This window comes from Mycetomoellerius zeteki, unplaced genomic scaffold (assembly GCF_001594055.1).
Source record: "Mycetomoellerius zeteki isolate Tzet28-1 unplaced genomic scaffold, Tzet1.0 scaffold35, whole genome shotgun sequence".
Lineage (NCBI taxonomy): Eukaryota > Metazoa > Arthropoda > Insecta > Hymenoptera > Formicidae > Mycetomoellerius > Mycetomoellerius zeteki.
In genome coordinates, this window is record NW_017257338.1 from 4,822,033 (window position 1) to 4,838,582 (window position 16,550).

A 16,550-nucleotide genomic window follows, 5' to 3' on the forward strand; every position below is an offset into this window, starting at 1 on the left:
ACAACTTATCATGTACGGTGGCAAGACTACCCGAGAATGCACAATGTGGTCGCTTGCTCCTCCCTTACTGCGATGCAAATTTACCCTTAATATTGTTAATTACAGACTGTCGTTCAAACACTTTCGTTATCGACGCTTTAAATCAGCTATCTGAGACCTAAATAAAAAATGACAGCCATGACGTCTATCTTCACAGACAGATTTTTCTTTGCCCTACCATTTCTTACTTGCACGTTTAGCTTGACATGGGATCGATCGAAGATTTCTAAACTTGATATGCGAAAATGTGTAAGATGAGATCGTCCTGGAGCTTTTTAGATAAACATCTTTAAAATACGTTTTTGTGGTATTAATTATAGATGAGTGTGATCTAAAGATGTGCTTACCTAATTATCGAAACGTCAAATCTCAAAGAATCGAATAAAACATCAGAAACTCTGAAATGACGCATTAGATTTTTAGAAAGAAGTCTTTTAAGCACTCCGTCGTCGCTGTGGATCATTCTATACTTTAAAAAGAAACAAATTGAGATTCTATCTTAATTATTGTGCATTAAATTATAATACAATTATTGTACATTAAATTCTAAAGATTATTGGATTTATGTATGCTATTTTTAAATTAGCGAACACATTAAATGCAATACATATTTAAGAAACATTAAAAATAATATATTTTTTGTTTTCGCGTAAAGCATTAAAAATACGTTTATTTTTTCCACTGCAGCTTCATCAACTTTTCAGAATAAACCGCAAGGATCTGATACTAGTCTCCTGCCTTCTACTCCCTGCTGAAACTATCGTGTTGCTAAACAAACGTCGTGCTTCCTTTCTATCTATTTTTTAACAGCATCCGCCGCCGCAGGCATGCCGAGAAGCGTGTCATTACGGGAGCATAAAAGAAATCATCGATAAGGAAGGTGTTGAGAGCGAGATCGAGATACGCAAACTGTCTTAAACCGTATGGCGTCCGAGGTGCTAAGCGGCTCACGGCGAGGTGTTATATGCACAACAGTAAGAATACTGGATACGAAACAGTAGGCGTTCGCAAGGCGTTTTCTTTATCAGACCGGCACACAAATCATTGGCTATAGCCGAGAGTTTACGATACTCGATCGATCTAGGAAATTCTACAATATCGAGATAATTTTCAATGATATTATAAAATAACACGACGAAGTCAATATAAAAGCGAGCGCGAAAAATATTTATATATTTAAATACAGAGAGATAGCGATATTTTATATTAATAGTTTTAAAAGAATGGAAATAATATAGTATTGTGTTAATTTTAAAATATGTATTTATTTGTATATAATTAGTATTTTTACATAAAAATATTTATGTAAAAATATTAATTTGATACTAAATTTGATAACTTTTATTCCTTCTTCTAACATTTTATATCTTTCTACAGTATTGATATTTTTCGAAGTCTAAAATTTGATCTACGTTCTAGTTCTAGTTGAGATTCTCACACAGCGCGTCGCCTAATTTGAACAGAGGAACTCGTAGCCGCAGGCGGCTTTTTGCGCGGACTACGAAGCGTGGAATTAACCGGTGCTTCCCCCTTTTCTAAAACCAACACGTAATTATCTCACCGGCGGTTGCGTTCGGCAATTCCTTTCGCCCTGGCCTCTTTTTCCGCCGACAGGTTCGGCAAACGACGATACCCGATATTTACATGGCAGGTGATATCAATTATCGCCCATGAGCCGCCGATGCCCCGAAGCCGAGATTGCGGCTGAATCCGAATCTTGAATGGTTCCTCACCAATTTGCTCGATTCGCGCCTACGTCATTTTTTTTCGTATCTCTCGCTCTAGTATAGTTTGCGCGATGTATCATAACTAGTGGTTTCATCGACCATTGCAACGAATCACAAACTTGCATAGCAGAGGTCATGATGAAAGAACGCTCTGTATGATTTTCTCCTGGAATTTTTGTTCTTGAACATAATTCTTCACGGATTCGCAATGCACGTTTGTAGATTAATATAAACAATGAAATAAGATAGAGGAATTATCTTTCTTAAAATATATACCATTATGACTCTCATGAGAAAAATATAAAAAAATAACTTTAATAGACATGTCAATCAATGCTTTTCAAACGCAAAAAGTGTATTATCATACTTTAGACGAAGGAAATTGCGACCCCCAAGAATGTGTTCATAAGGACAACGAGACGATTTTTCTTGTTTTCTTCGAAACTGGGCGTAACGTTCCGTTGCAGCTGAAGCAAACGGTGACTCGATAAGCACCGTGATGGTCCCCCGAGGCAAAAACAAATAATAATTCGGCCACGAGAGGCCCTCGGTTAGCTACAAACGTCCGGCTGTGGTGCCCATCTCTTGCCCTTATTTGCAGGCGACTATCGCAATTTTGAAAATGGTTGTCTCATCACGAAGGGAAGAGCCCGGTCTGGGACGTTGTCGATTACAGGGCGCGCCAATGCTCGTCGTATTTCGGTGTTGGTTTTCGAGCCTTTTGTGTTAAAAAGACGCACGTAATCATCCCCCCCCTCCTTTCCTGTTCCCTTCGATACTTTTGCAAACACGTAGAATCGAGTAGGGATCCAACGAAGTGGGGAAAGAACGCCCATAGTCTGCCCCCCTTTCGCTCATCCCGTACCGCTTCCGATCGCCCCCAGGGCCCGCAACGAGCCGACTGGCCGACTTTTTGCCACGTCGCGAGCTTAGCATAGGGAATCATCAAGCGTATACTTCGACAACAGGTGTCGGGGTGGCCGGTTTTCGAACGAGTGCGCGAAATTGCAGACTCGCGCGGGCGCCGCCGCCGCCGTCGCCATCAAGTCGGTCGCGTGAGTGACTTCGCATGCACACGCGATTACGCGCTCGTGAACGACGAGCCCATGTCCGGCCTCATTGCGCGGTTTCTGTAACGGAGGTGCAATTCATCCGAGGCGGCGTGACAGCTTTATTTAAGGGCCGGCGATGCCACGAATAAAAGGGAACATTAATCTTGAAGAAAATAACTGTTTTCAACAAGCAAAGATCGATACGTTCATGAAGACGATATAAATCAGTAAAGATTATTCATAAAAAGTAATCTTTACGCTGATTTCGCACGATTTAAATATACAATTGTTTTGCGATATTTTGTCATATTTTTTCACATAAAATAAAAAGATTTCTTTGAATTCATAAAAAATAATCTTTACAAACTTATTTCATACAATTTAAATATGCAACTGTCTTACGATGTTTTGTTATATTTTTTTCATATAAAATAAAAAGTTTTCTTTGAATTCATAAAAAGTAATCCTTACATATTTATTTCGCACGATTTAAATACACAGCTTTGGTAGTCGGATGGTTAGCGAAAGAAAATCAATGTCTCCAAATCAGTATTAAAGATAATGATTTATTCTGTAACAGTTGGAGCGCGTCTTATTATCTTTGTGTCTCGAAGTCAACTCGCGACCTCACGTTCGATCGCTCGCATTTCTCTCGAATGTTCTCCACATACAAAATATATTTATCGCTGTGTCCTTATTACATTTGAAATAATCGGTTAAATTTAAACCATTTTATGTCGAATTATTGTATATAATTATCGCTTACATATTAAATTATAATTCTCTATACATCAATATAAAATGCTTCAACTCTGGTCTCTTTAAATGGTCAAAGAAATGTAAATAGACGATATGCAAGAAATTAACGCGTTTAAAGGGCCATTGTTTATATTTCCGCGAACGACGGGCCGTGTGGCAGACAAAATCTTCGTATATGAATATGTCTATACTTTGTATGCGTGTGCTGCGTATACATTCGGTTCTCCGGAGTCGTAGCAATATAATCGTCACACAATTATTTTGCAATGTTTTGTTACATTTCTTGACATACACAAAATGAAAGAATTTCTTCGAATTGGTGTCCTTTGACGAAATATGAATTTAAAAAATCGTATGAGAAATAATCGTAAAACAATTTTCCAAAAGGTATCTTGAGGCCTAAATACTCTGCTTTCACATCCTCTTCAATTTTGTTGAAGAGCACACTTTTTACGTTATTATGAATTCAAGTGCATCGAAGAAACATCGTAAAAAAAAAAGAGTAATTTAGTACCTTCGGACGAGAGGGAATTTTTCGGCCGCGTTACGCTACGGTACGGGGGCTAAACGCGTGGTTTGTTTTATGATTTATAGGATTTGTCATTGCGTGACCGCGCACTGCGGAAAGGAGAACCGTTGTTAGCGCGACACGCCGACAAAAGAATGCACGCACACGCGCGCACCTGTGCACCATCAGGCGGAAATTGCGGACGCTTCGTCGGACCTCAAGTATGTTTTAAAAAGATGCGATCCGTTTTTGCACGCCAAATCGGTTTGTCCGCAGAAACGTCCTCCGTTGCGCACACACGTATGCACGTCCAAACCTGTGAGCCAAAAATGGGCTCGTTTGGGCTACAGCAGAACGAAAGAGCGAAAGGGGAAGGGGGGAAGCCAGGAAGTGATTCGACGAGACAAAAAGGTTGAACACAGCTACAAATTCGTTTCTCAGCAAAGTGGCAGCTGTGCTCACGGTCATGGTCATATCAGCTTTTGAATCACGATAATAAAGATGGTACCGGCGACGTATGTATTATTGATGAATTCGCATTTATCAATTTTTTTGTTCATTCTCCTTTAAAGTGCATTTTTTTAAATCTAGGACTATATCGTTTACAGCGCTTTAAGTGTATATGCGAATTAATCGCTCGTGTACAGACGCTTATGAAATTTAAATTACTATCATTGCAATCGGATACGCATCGACGTATCCAGTAATTTTATAATTAAATATAAAACATAAGTTTGTGTCATTCATTTATTTATTATCGAATTAATTTTATCAATTTAATCCACCGGTGACACATAATTATCTGTTTGTTACCAAACGTACAGCTCTAATGAGTGTTTATAAATATAATTTTCGTTGGATGTATTTCTTCTCTATCAATACGCCATAAAGCTTTGAGAAACAGCGTCATAAAAATGAAAAAATAAATTACGTGATCGCGCGACTCACGATTATATCGTGACGGAAGACGAGACGGAGGATGGACCATGTTTCTCCCTCCCTCGTTCCTGTTTCACTTTGCATTTTCGCGCCTACTTAGTAAGGTCGAAAAGAGAAACGGATGGAAGCGAACGGATGATCGGGCAGCCATTAAGGCGAATCGTGGAGCTAATCGCTGTCGTTGATGGGACATGGGACTGCTCCTCGGAGTCCGCCGGTGAGTGGCTCGGCTGACACGTCAACAAGTAAAACACTTTTTAAGCTAAAGAGTGTTTCGCCAAGAGTGCACTTAAGGACAGATGCAGTTTGCTACTGCATCCGCGGTTGTGAGACGGATGATGGAGGAATGGATTTCTGATGTAAATGAATTCATTAAAATAAAATAATGTATGAAATTACGCAGTTTCTACGTTAACTTAGCGGACGAGTGCCACGAAAGCTACGAGATATAGTCTTCACCCGACGAGCACTAATTACGAGCTTCAAGATTACCTGCTTCCTAGTAACGAAGGTCTGCCTTTCAAGGGCAAAGATCGTATAATCTAGTGGAATCGTTTCTCGTGGACGTGGATTGACGGATGATTGATGAGGGCTCACGGTGCCGAAGCACCGCCTACACGATTTTTATAATTAAAGACCGGGATACTAATAGTTATTTTGTTATCTCTTTCTTATATATCGAGCATATAAGAAAGAATTCGTATTAACCCTTCCAAGATGAAAGAAATAAAGTATTGAATTAAATTAATTTTGTATTTTAAAAGTGAAAGCTCTGAGCGCGAGCGTGGCATGGTAGACAGCGCATTGGTCTATCATGCCAGACGTCCCGAATTCAATCCCAGTAGGAACCAAAATATTTTCACTCATGTCTCCTATCGGAAAAGGCTAGCAACCTCCCAAGAATATCCTTGCCCACAGAAACTTCTCGAAAAATCCACCGTTCGGAATCGGCATTAAAACTGTAGGTCCCATATGCTTGTGGCAATTGAATAATCAGCGTGTGCACCACAAGCATATGAGAGAGATGTAACACAAGCCAGAGGCGATTGTCAACCGATATTCTGATTTTAATTGAAATGTGCCTTTTAACTGATTGCTTTGGTATAGTGCTTTGTACATGAGCGTATTTGGGATTTTTCGGAAATTTAAATCGATAATCAAATGAATCCAGTGGTGATAAATCTACTCAAATACTCGCAACTCGCTGACTCGTGTAAAGACACGGGGCGGTCTCGCGCTGTGCGTCCACTTGGCGCGAGACACTACCGTGTCTCTTGATATTTTTATTACTGAGTGGCACATACTTTTGTAGATTCTTTAATTATTTAGATTTTCTAACAGGTGTAGCATTTCCAATTGCGCCATTGGAACTGGGATGGCTATTAATTAAAGATGATTTTTGAACTTTTACCGTAACTTCCTTTGGTAATCTTGTCAATTGTGAAAATGATTGCTGTAAAATAAATAAATGTATGCATAAATAATATTTTGTTACACAGATATTTTATCGTAAAATTATATTGCTTATCATTATTAATATTGTTATCATTATTACTTCTAAATGATTTCAGTTTTGTCATAATGTTCATAACGTAAGAAGAAGAAGAAGAAGACAAATGTTTCAATAATTCTTTGCTAATGAACATAATTATATTTCTGAATTTCATATTGAAAAATTACATCACAAAAATTAGTGTTCGCTTTTGACTTAAAACATTGCAGAAATTGATATTTTAAGTCAAATTTGATCAAGATCAAATAATACAGATCAGATTAATAATTTCAGTTGCACTCGATGCTCTCATTCTCGCACGGCTGCTGCATTTAGGATATGCAAGGTGTTCGTTCGGTTAGCAAAAGGAGCATGAGAAAGCATTTTGGAGTGTGTAGCCTACGGCAGACAAATTCATGCTAACGCATGACCATACCAGACTGCCAAACATCACATATAAGTGGATATATATTCGCTTATACATAATGTGTGTGTGATTTACGTTTATTTTATGAAATTTAAATATGAAAACTCGTAATTTGTAAAAATTTACATTAACAAAGGTAATATACTTTTAGATATTTAAAAAATTCATATTACTTAATTTTGTTTACAAGTTTTGCATATTTATTATAAAAAACTTTCATATACATATAAGTAACACATTTAAAAGTTTTTTAAATACATACATTTTAAATACATACAAAATAATGATGAACGAGTCATCAAGTATGTACATGCGTATATGATTTTTGACAGTACATATAACGCATAAATATATTGACTCTAAAATTAGTCTAATACGGTAAAATGATTATATGTTTATATATAATATGTTTAATATTATATATATATATGTGTTTATATATATAATATAATATTATATATATGTTTATATATATATAATATAATATATATAAAATATTAAATATTCTTTAAATTTTAATTGGCTTGTAGCCCTTCTTTTATTTATTGTTATATATATATATATGTTTCGTGTTATAAAAATATAACCATTTTACCGTATGATTTTTATTCCAACGGCATTATTGTAATTACTGCTTTTTCTTTTGACTGATTGCTTTTGGTATTGTACTTTGTATATGGGCGTACTTCGGATTTTTCGTAAACTTAGGTCGATAATCGGATGATCTCACTGGTTTATACGGTGATAAATCTACACTTGATATTGAGTTGCATACTTTTATAGATTCGCCAGATTTTCTAACAGGTGTAGCATTTCCAATTGCGCCAGTACTTTTACGTCTCTCGAAACTACTTTTATTATCTGTTGTGTGCTGTTTAGACGAGTTTGGTGTTTTAGAGGAAGCAGTACTTGGTCGATTGTCAACCGATGTTCCAATCTTAATTGAAATGCCATTGGAACTGTTATTAACTAAAAATGATTTTTGAGCTTTTATCGTAACTTCCTTTGGTGATTTTGTCAATTGTGAAAATGATTGCTGTAAAATAAATAAATATATGCATAAATAATATTTTGTTACAAATATATTTTATCTTAAAATTATATTTGTGTGTATGATAAGCAATTATAAAATTGCTTATCATATTATTAATATTGCTATCATTCTTACTTCTAAATGATTCAGTTTTGTCATAATGTTCATAACAGACTTTCGTATTTCCTTCAATGATTCATAAAAAAGATCACTTGGTAAATCTATTTCAGTATCTGTAAGATCACCTGTCCGATCTTTAAAAACGTCCTCGTCGTTAGTTTCCTTCAGGTGTACCTCACGAACAAAAGTATCAGATCTGCTAATGTTGTTAACGTAAATCGCAGGATTCGATCGTGAAATAAACTGTAAATAAATGACAAATGGAAATTAATAATATGCTAGACAACCAGATAAAGTTAATTTGCCAACTATATATACAGGGTGTTTCCAAATTAAATCGCAAAACTTCGGGAGCGTGTAGAGGAGTAAAAAACTAAGAAAAAAAGTCCTATAGACATATGCTCGTTTTTGCTCCGTTTCAGAGAAATCGAAAAAAAATGTTTACATTTCTTGCCATATCTAGCACCGACATATTTGATTACATTTTCCACTTTCTGTTATGAATTTGTCAGTCGCTCTTTGAAAGCCTTTAACAGTAGATGAATTTTGTCTTTTGCAATATGCCGCGTACGTATTCTAATAGTGAATATGCTGATATGGTTTTAAATGCTTGTATTGCTGCAAGAGGTGCACATTTCGAACAAAATCTTCATTAAAAAGTTTATAAATAAAATAATTAAAATAATAAATTAAATATATTTTTTTCTTTTTTCGTGATTTCCTGCGAAACAAAGCAAAAAGGAGCATATGTCTATAGGACTTTTTTTCTTAGTTTTTTACTCCTCTACACGCTCCCGAAGTTTTGCCATTTAATTTGGAAACACCCTGTATATATAATAGGCAAATTACAATTGATTGGTAATTTGACTTATATTTATGTATATATAAAATTATAAAAGTTAGATTACTCATAAATTTGTGACAATGAGTAACGTTTCAAAGAAATAATGCGATAATGAAATTTACCTTCTTATCGTTTTGCAATGTATTGAAAGGATTCTCTTGCTCTTTTTTAATATCTTTTAGTGAGATATCACAAAAAGAAGACTCTTCACTAGTAACAGATCGAACATCTTGAAATCTAAATATAAAACTATTGTCATAAAAAATGTATATTCATAAAGAATCGTTAGACTATGTATTAAAATTTCAAAACAACCTGCGCATATCCTCAACGTTCGGTTCGTATTTAATCTGTACGACCGAAGTTTCTGGAATGGTAGCAACGCTTGCGTTATTAAATATTGATAACAGATAATTTTTGTCCTTATTTATGAGTACCAAAAGCACATTATATATAGTAGACACTATTTGTTCTTCGGTTAAAGGCGTGATGGCATTCGTTGCATCGTTCTGAAATATATACGTAACAATCACAAATTATATGAAAACTTTCACAAGATGTGCAATAACTTATACTCGTTAAACACACGTATACACACGAATAGAATAACAGTCGTTGTTCAGGTAGACATTTATATCAACTATACATTTTACTTTCGGTGATAACATATGATTCTTAATCGAACGAATACTTACATGCGGTGAAGAAGTTCTTGTGTAACGATTGATTAGATGTGAAAACTCTTGCGCAAAGTTTAGCACGCTCATTTTCGACTTTCTACTGCACGACAGTCCTGAATGATGTACGCAAACGAACTAGTTTCAAATGACTGCTCGATCAAGCGACTTTGTAATGACCTCCTGATGTTTATTATTCGTTCGCAGTTAACGGGCGGCGGACAGTGTTGATAATTCTTTTGTTTCTTTCAACGCCCGTTTTCGAAAAATTACAAATATATTTCCAGAAAAGAATGAATGCGATTTAATAATTAAATATATTTCTGCCTACTTGCTTATCCCTTTCTTAAGTATTTTTGCGACACACGTGCCTTTTAATCATTATATTTTCTTTAAGTCCAATCTACATAAAGCCTCGTCTACAATAGTCGCATGTCGTATGAAATGTCGCAAAAGTGTCTAAGCATCTAATCGCAGTCGCAAGAGCTCTTGTTATACGGAGTTGAGCCAACTTAAACTTTTTGCGCAAGTGTCGCATGAGCTCAGCCAATTACATCACAGCAAGTTGGCGTTTAGAATTTGTGATCGAATTTGTGTGCGAACAATCCTTGGGACTGTTGTAGACGCTCATTTAGCGACACTCTTGCGACAAATTTTCTTGCGACGCTACTACTCGCGACATGCGACACAGCCTGTGCGACTATTGTAGACGAGGCTTAAGACGCACAACGCGAGTCGCAGGTCGCAAGTTTGTTGTGTCAGCCAATCCGATGTGTTTTAAAAGTGATTTCGAGATTGGCTGGCGCAACAAGCTTGCGATCTGCGACTCGCGTTCTGTGTCTTGTGTAGATTGGGCTTTAGACTAATTCTTTAATAAATACACGGAAAAATATTCGTCTGGATAAAAAGATTTCGATTTTTTCATTATGTATAACATGGTAATATTAGTATAAAAATTGCATAAAATCCACTTAAATTAATTAATCAACTCAATTTAATGAATCGATATCAAGTGATCAGATACACAATTTTTAAAATCCATGCAGATTACTCTATCTATATTTGTGGGAATCATCATTTTCTCTGTAACTGAATTACTCTGCTCCCACGAGCCATCTCCGAAGTAGTTTCTAAAGTACGATGTGGCCACTCCTCCGCTCTGCCAATTATTCCCTGCCACACGTCGGGCACTGATGGAGCAGCCCGCGAGAGAAGAGGCGTAGGGACATGATAAATCTCCCTCAGGGGAAAAACTAGCCGCCCAAAAATATATGCACGCCGGAGATGGATGGGTGGAGTGCAAGGGCGGTGCCCGGGTAAGCAGAAAGAGAGTTTCGTCTCAGTTTGTTTCTTGAGACTCCTTCTTCGTAACCTGGTCCCTTTCTCTCCTCCGTCCCTTGTCGCCCTTGCGCACAGCGTGGTGTCTTTTTGTGAATTTTTTGGCGATCGACCGATTAGGGGAAGGCGGCGCTCGTCAGTCAACTCGGTGGATGAATCTTCGGCGTATGCAGATATGCGCGTCGCCACTCTTGGGACTGACTTAAAAAATAAAATTGTATACGCGATAAAATTTAACAACGCGTTCGACACCGCACCAGCTGCTCGCGTGATGTCTTCCATCTGGACGCTGAGCTGATGATTAATAAAAGTCGTCACGATCATTGAAAAAAACTCTTACAAAGTGTTAAATTTTTTTATATGAAAGATTCGAAAAATGATAATCTCATTATAAATTCTAATAAATTAAAAGGAAACGCTTCATACATATATGACATAGAAAACTAAATAAATAAATATACAATGAGTGCAAAAAGTATTCGTGCAGAGAAAATATTTTTTAAAAAGACTTTATTTTTAAAAAGTAAATATTATCTAGCGAAAATAAGCGAAAATGAGTCATCGAATTGATGTCGATATCGATACAATGATTTCAACACCAATTTGCTGTTGATTCGACGTTTAATTGACGATCATTTCTTGCTGGGTAATTAACAATTTATTCATAAAAAATGAAATAGATTGCATATTTCTTAAAATTATACATACCAAAAAAATGTGTATTAATTATAGAAAATATATCATCTGAAAAATAAGCGAAAATTAAAAATTGTATTGTTTGGATGCTCAAAAAATATTCGTACAGTCGAGAAATTTAGCTTCTCATCAAGAATACATGCGAAGCTCATTTGTTTATATTAGAACAGAATGTATTCATTGTATAAAATTGCTAATTAATGTTTATTTTCTCTCTCTCTCTGCAAATAAGACTTTTTTATAAAAAAAATTTCCTTGTACGAATACTTTTTGCACTCACTGTATATTATATACGAAAACCAGTTTAAAGAACATAAAGATATATAATTCTATACGTTAGGGTTAGATACAGCTTGCAAGTCCAGTGTTTGAACGTTCGCGCTGCTCAGTCCTAGCAAAATAAAATCTTTCTCCATATATCTCTCATCATTGCTTCCGATACACTAATTTCGGCATGTCTTTACAAATGAAAGGCTTCGCTGCGTCTGCATCGTTCCGTAGCAGCTTCTCAAATATTTATTATTTCCGATGCCGGATGTCCTCCGGCCAAAGCCCGAAAGGATACGACACTACGGAGGCGCATTTTCCTTCGCCGTTGCGAACCGCTAATGCACATGCAGCCGCATCCCATACGAGATATGCCGGCGGTCATTTGAAGTCTGAACATGTTTGAACAGCGGTCATTGTCTTGTCTTCAGTTTCTTCGTTTTCTGTTCTTCGTCACTGCCGCTACTGCCTCAACACAGCCATCTCGGTTCAGATAAGAAACGAGTCAAGAGCCATGCGAAAAGCATTTTTTACGACTTCGAAGAAGAAACATTTCGAGCAGCGATACGTTATCGTGCAAATTCTTCAGTGATAATGAATGAATATATCACGTGCGATTACAATTGTTTTTTTTTACACTGTAGCAATTTTACTGCCACATTAAAAAATAGATGAACAAAAGAAAATCATTACTATTGATTTAAATGTAATAGGAAATGTCACAATTAAAGTGTCGGAAATTTTTGAAAATTGCTTGAAGCACCATCATAAAATCACTTAACTCGACCAGACACAAAGCACGTCTTATTTCGTGACCTAATATTTGACTTTCGCCACATTGGACCACGAGTCCTTCACGTTCGACTGCCGCCGTTTGTTTGCAGTCTGCTTTCGGTTTCGGCTCGCGCCGGGTTGATTTAGGATTTAAGGATTTCCACGTTTGTTATTCGACGATCACGTGGATAAATATACTTGAGATGATTCCTCTATTTAGGCAACCGCGGGTGGGCTCGCCTATTATTCGCGTAGAACTTGGTTAACTACTTGCGAATTCGCGTAGACAAGTTTATCGAATCAAAAATGAATAGAATATAAAAGTTTTGTTAAGTATATTTGAAAATATAATTTAGGAATAAGTTTTGATTAAAGTAAACATCAATTCCGAATTTTTTCAAGAATAAGGTATTACGACTCTTGTATATTATCTATTATTATTTTCCTGAAAGATCAAAAATTAAATTTTAAACTATTATTATAAATTCAACCAGTTATAGTTCAATATGCGAACAAAAGATTCGATTCTTCAGGCGGAAGACTTCGAGTCTAAGACACTCGGTCATGAGAAAAAAGGAAGACTCGGAAGTTCATCGAAAGAACCGGTGGTATCGTCTGTTTGGATAGTCTTTAACTGACCATTACACCTGAATGGGCCGCTTCAAAATGAAAAAGGGCAGCCTGATCCTTGATCCAACCGGCCTACTTCCTGTGGAACCCGAATGGGTAGATCCTAGAGACCAACGGTCAATGGTAATAATGACGAATGTTCTCTCACTATGATTCTCGACGAGCCGCGTGTCGTTTCTACGTTTCCAACTGGTCTTACCTGATCTCCTTCTAAGCGTATTCGTCGACTCTTCGGGAACACTCGAAGAATCAACAAGACGCGCAAGAATCTCGGATCGCGTGATCACAAAAAAATCGAAGTATAGTGTCTCACTAACCGCGAGACACGATTTTTGATCTTCCAAGAACGATTCGTTCTACTCTTATGAAGGAAATTCACATCGCAGAATTGGCTTTAATATAACAATGTTACATATGGTTGATGCCTTTGACCACATTTACCCATTATGATTTTTACGTGATTACGTGTATCTTTCTACCGACAGTGCACAATGGAAACGTCGTTCACTCCCAAAAAAATAATGTAAAACAATACACTTAAGCGCTTTTTGTGCACACAATCGGTCACGTTTGCGAGCGCGAGAACTGCAATTTCGAAATAATGATGAACATCCGTTATGGCGCGTAGATTGTCGCTATTATCGTTTACGACTGAAGATATAATGTTGTATCGAGAGCAAGTGATCCTTCCAACCACAAACCACATTCACCTTGAGTGTATTAAAGTGTCCAGCATCAGCTACGCTAAGATAGAAAATAACGACCTTTAAAAGTAAAGCCAATTTTGCTTAAATTATATAAGTACACATTATTTGCATATTGTGTAAAAGAATAAAATGCATATATATTAAAGTAAGACTGACATCAATAGTAAAGTAACAATAATTTTATTCGTTAATTTAATTTTTTTTTCTCTTTTATTCGTTCAATTAGTCTTGTATTCGATATATTAAAGAAAATAATAAACGCGTCGAGTTTATAAGTACAATAATTTTGCAAATTTTAAGTGCAAAGTATTATGTGCTCCTCGTAGCAAACAACTTGTCTCATCCATCATTTCCAGCAAGCTGCAACCGTCGCTGCTCTGCTTTCGTCGTCCAGGGAGTTGTCGGGTTTTAAAAGAGACAGCTCAGTGACATAACACGTCTCGTAAAGGAACACGTTCGGTGCGCGACGAAAACGAGGAGGCCGTTCGAAGGTAGAACCTTTTCTGCTCTTATATATGAATTCATCCTTCTTTCTGCAAATCGAAAGGCCGATCTACTGCCCTTGTACAACACCATCGGGCATTGTCGCTTTCCTCCTTTCCAATCGCTTGGGAGTTGCTTCCAAGGAATTGTTCGAGCACGAAGAAGCTACGTCGTGGTGGGGACGTGAGTCGTGTGGCCGCACGCGTGTTTACTTAGGATCATCCTCCTCGGACACCGGGATAATTCTGGAATCCCGTGCAAATCTCCGCGGCCTGATACGGATTATAGTATGAAAATCGTTGGTAAAACATGCGTTAGGTAAGAAAGCTGAGGCTTCGAACATAATGCTTCATTTTTCCCATTAAAAATCTTACAAAATTCGTTATCCATGAAATGCAATAATATAAAAATCAGGACATCTATCGTCCCGCGTCACGATTTTCACGATTAGGTGTAAGATTGGGACTAATCGACTTCCGCCAATAAATCAGCCGTATCAAGCTAAGCTGCGCTTGTAACCCGATAACCATACCGCCCTTTGCAGTTCCTGTTTGTTGTCGATACCGTTGGCTCGGTGTTCTCTTACAAGTCTCCACTTGCTGTCCAGAAGTTTGCCGGTTAGTTGGAAACGGGTCTCGAAACCGCTGGAAAGTTCCGCTTGTAGTTTCTCCCGCTTCATCCGACACAAAGAATGCCAACTGTCGCCAACAGAGATACTGTCCAGATCATCGCCGCCGGTGGTTCATTAAAAATGTTGGAGCAACACTTGCGGCTTGGTCCACCTGGTTTCCTGTCGCATTCCAGTCGATAAATTGGTGCTGGATGATGACACTTTAAATAAGTGCTATCGTCAAGGCAATTATCAAATTTGCACATATATGTTCACAATGAAGATGTTACATAAGTTTGCATAATGCTCATAATTCGCATTTGAGCATCTTATAGATGTTTCTACTACAATATAAAACAATTTTGACAAGTTTGGATTAGATATATCGTGAGTTTATTGAACGAATGTAGCAATAATATCTTTTGTTGCAGAATAAAGTATAAACCATTAAGTCGACATCGTTATTAGCCGTATTCGCGTTTGGTGAGATTGTCTTGTTATTACAGAACCTCGTTTGACGAGTATTCAACCAATTTCGGTACGATTCGTGATGTTGTAAAGGTACCGAATGATTTGTTCGAGCACGAGCGCATGCAGTTTCCATAGATGTGCGACGCTCGTATCTTTTACGAGGTACCGTGCCATTCCGTTTATGGCAGATCGAGCAATAAAACGGAATCGCAAATAGCGAAGTACCGGAGCAAAGTGTGCAAGGTAAATGAAGCTGGCATATCGTCCTTGTGTCTCGGATATCGTACGAGTTGCAATGTACATGGAAATTGCCATCGTCTAAATTGAATCGTACGTACTTCGGATCGTACATAAATCGGATTATACGATTATATTATATAGACATTCCAATGATATATATATATATTAATGTTAAAAGAAAATAATAAATAAAATATTATTATGGCTATATAAAATTTAAAGCTGATCAAAATGAAAATATATGGAATGAAAAATATATGAATGAAGACTTCAAAGAGAATTGAAAAAGGTATGGAATAATCTATGTATCATGAAATCATGTAATCGATTATATACTAACTCAATATGCATTTAAAGCACATTGAGTTAGTATACAATCTGAATACTAAATTAGACTTAACGTAGGAGTTATTAATCGTTAGAGAAGTTACTCAGCTTCTAATAAGCGATGGTAATTATAATTTAAATTTGCACAGTAATGAAGCGTGGCCTTTGTAACCGAGCGGCTTTGTATTCTTGATCGCATGGTTTGCGCGCGCTTGAAGCAACATCATAGTTATCGCTTGTTCACACTCCGTTATCGTGCGCATAATTTTCGAGAACGACGCCGTAGGCTGCACGCGCCCGTTTTGTTTTACTCACACGCCGCACGTGTTCGCCACAACTAAGGTCTCGTGTGTCCTTTCCAGAAAATAATACGTCCGTTTAACTTCTTAC

General features: G+C 37.0%; 1 protein-coding gene across 1 annotated transcript; it reads right to left on the minus strand.

Moving 5' to 3' along the window:
• Positions 1-7,571: 7,571 nt before the first annotated feature.
• Positions 7,572-9,709, minus strand: LOC108725454 (uncharacterized). The gene is made up of 5 exons (XM_018452473.1): positions 9,636-9,709; positions 9,262-9,449; positions 9,063-9,189; positions 8,112-8,339; positions 7,572-7,979 (listed from the first exon to the last, which is right to left on the minus strand). The coding sequence occupies exons 1-5, from the start codon at positions 9,705-9,707 to the stop codon at positions 7,572-7,574; spliced, it is 1,023 nt and encodes a 340-aa protein (XP_018307975.1). The 5' UTR covers positions 9,708-9,709.
• Between the last annotated feature and the right edge of the window lie 6,841 nt (positions 9,710-16,550).

What these genes read in the sequence shown, in the direction of transcription:
- LOC108725454 (XM_018452473.1), bottom strand. Translation starts at nt 9,707, where the DNA reads ATGAGCGTGCTAAACTTTGCGCAAGAGTTTTCACATCTAATCAATCGT. An exon ending in CATTGCAAAACGATAAGAAG is followed by an intron (nt 8,340 to 9,062) that starts GTAAATTTCATT and finishes ATTTATTTACAG; the next exon opens with TTTATTTCACGATCGAATCC. An exon ending in CAAAACTGAATCATTTAGAA is followed by an intron (nt 7,980 to 8,111) that starts GTAAGAATGATA and finishes TTTATTTTACAG; the next exon opens with CAATCATTTTCACAATTGAC.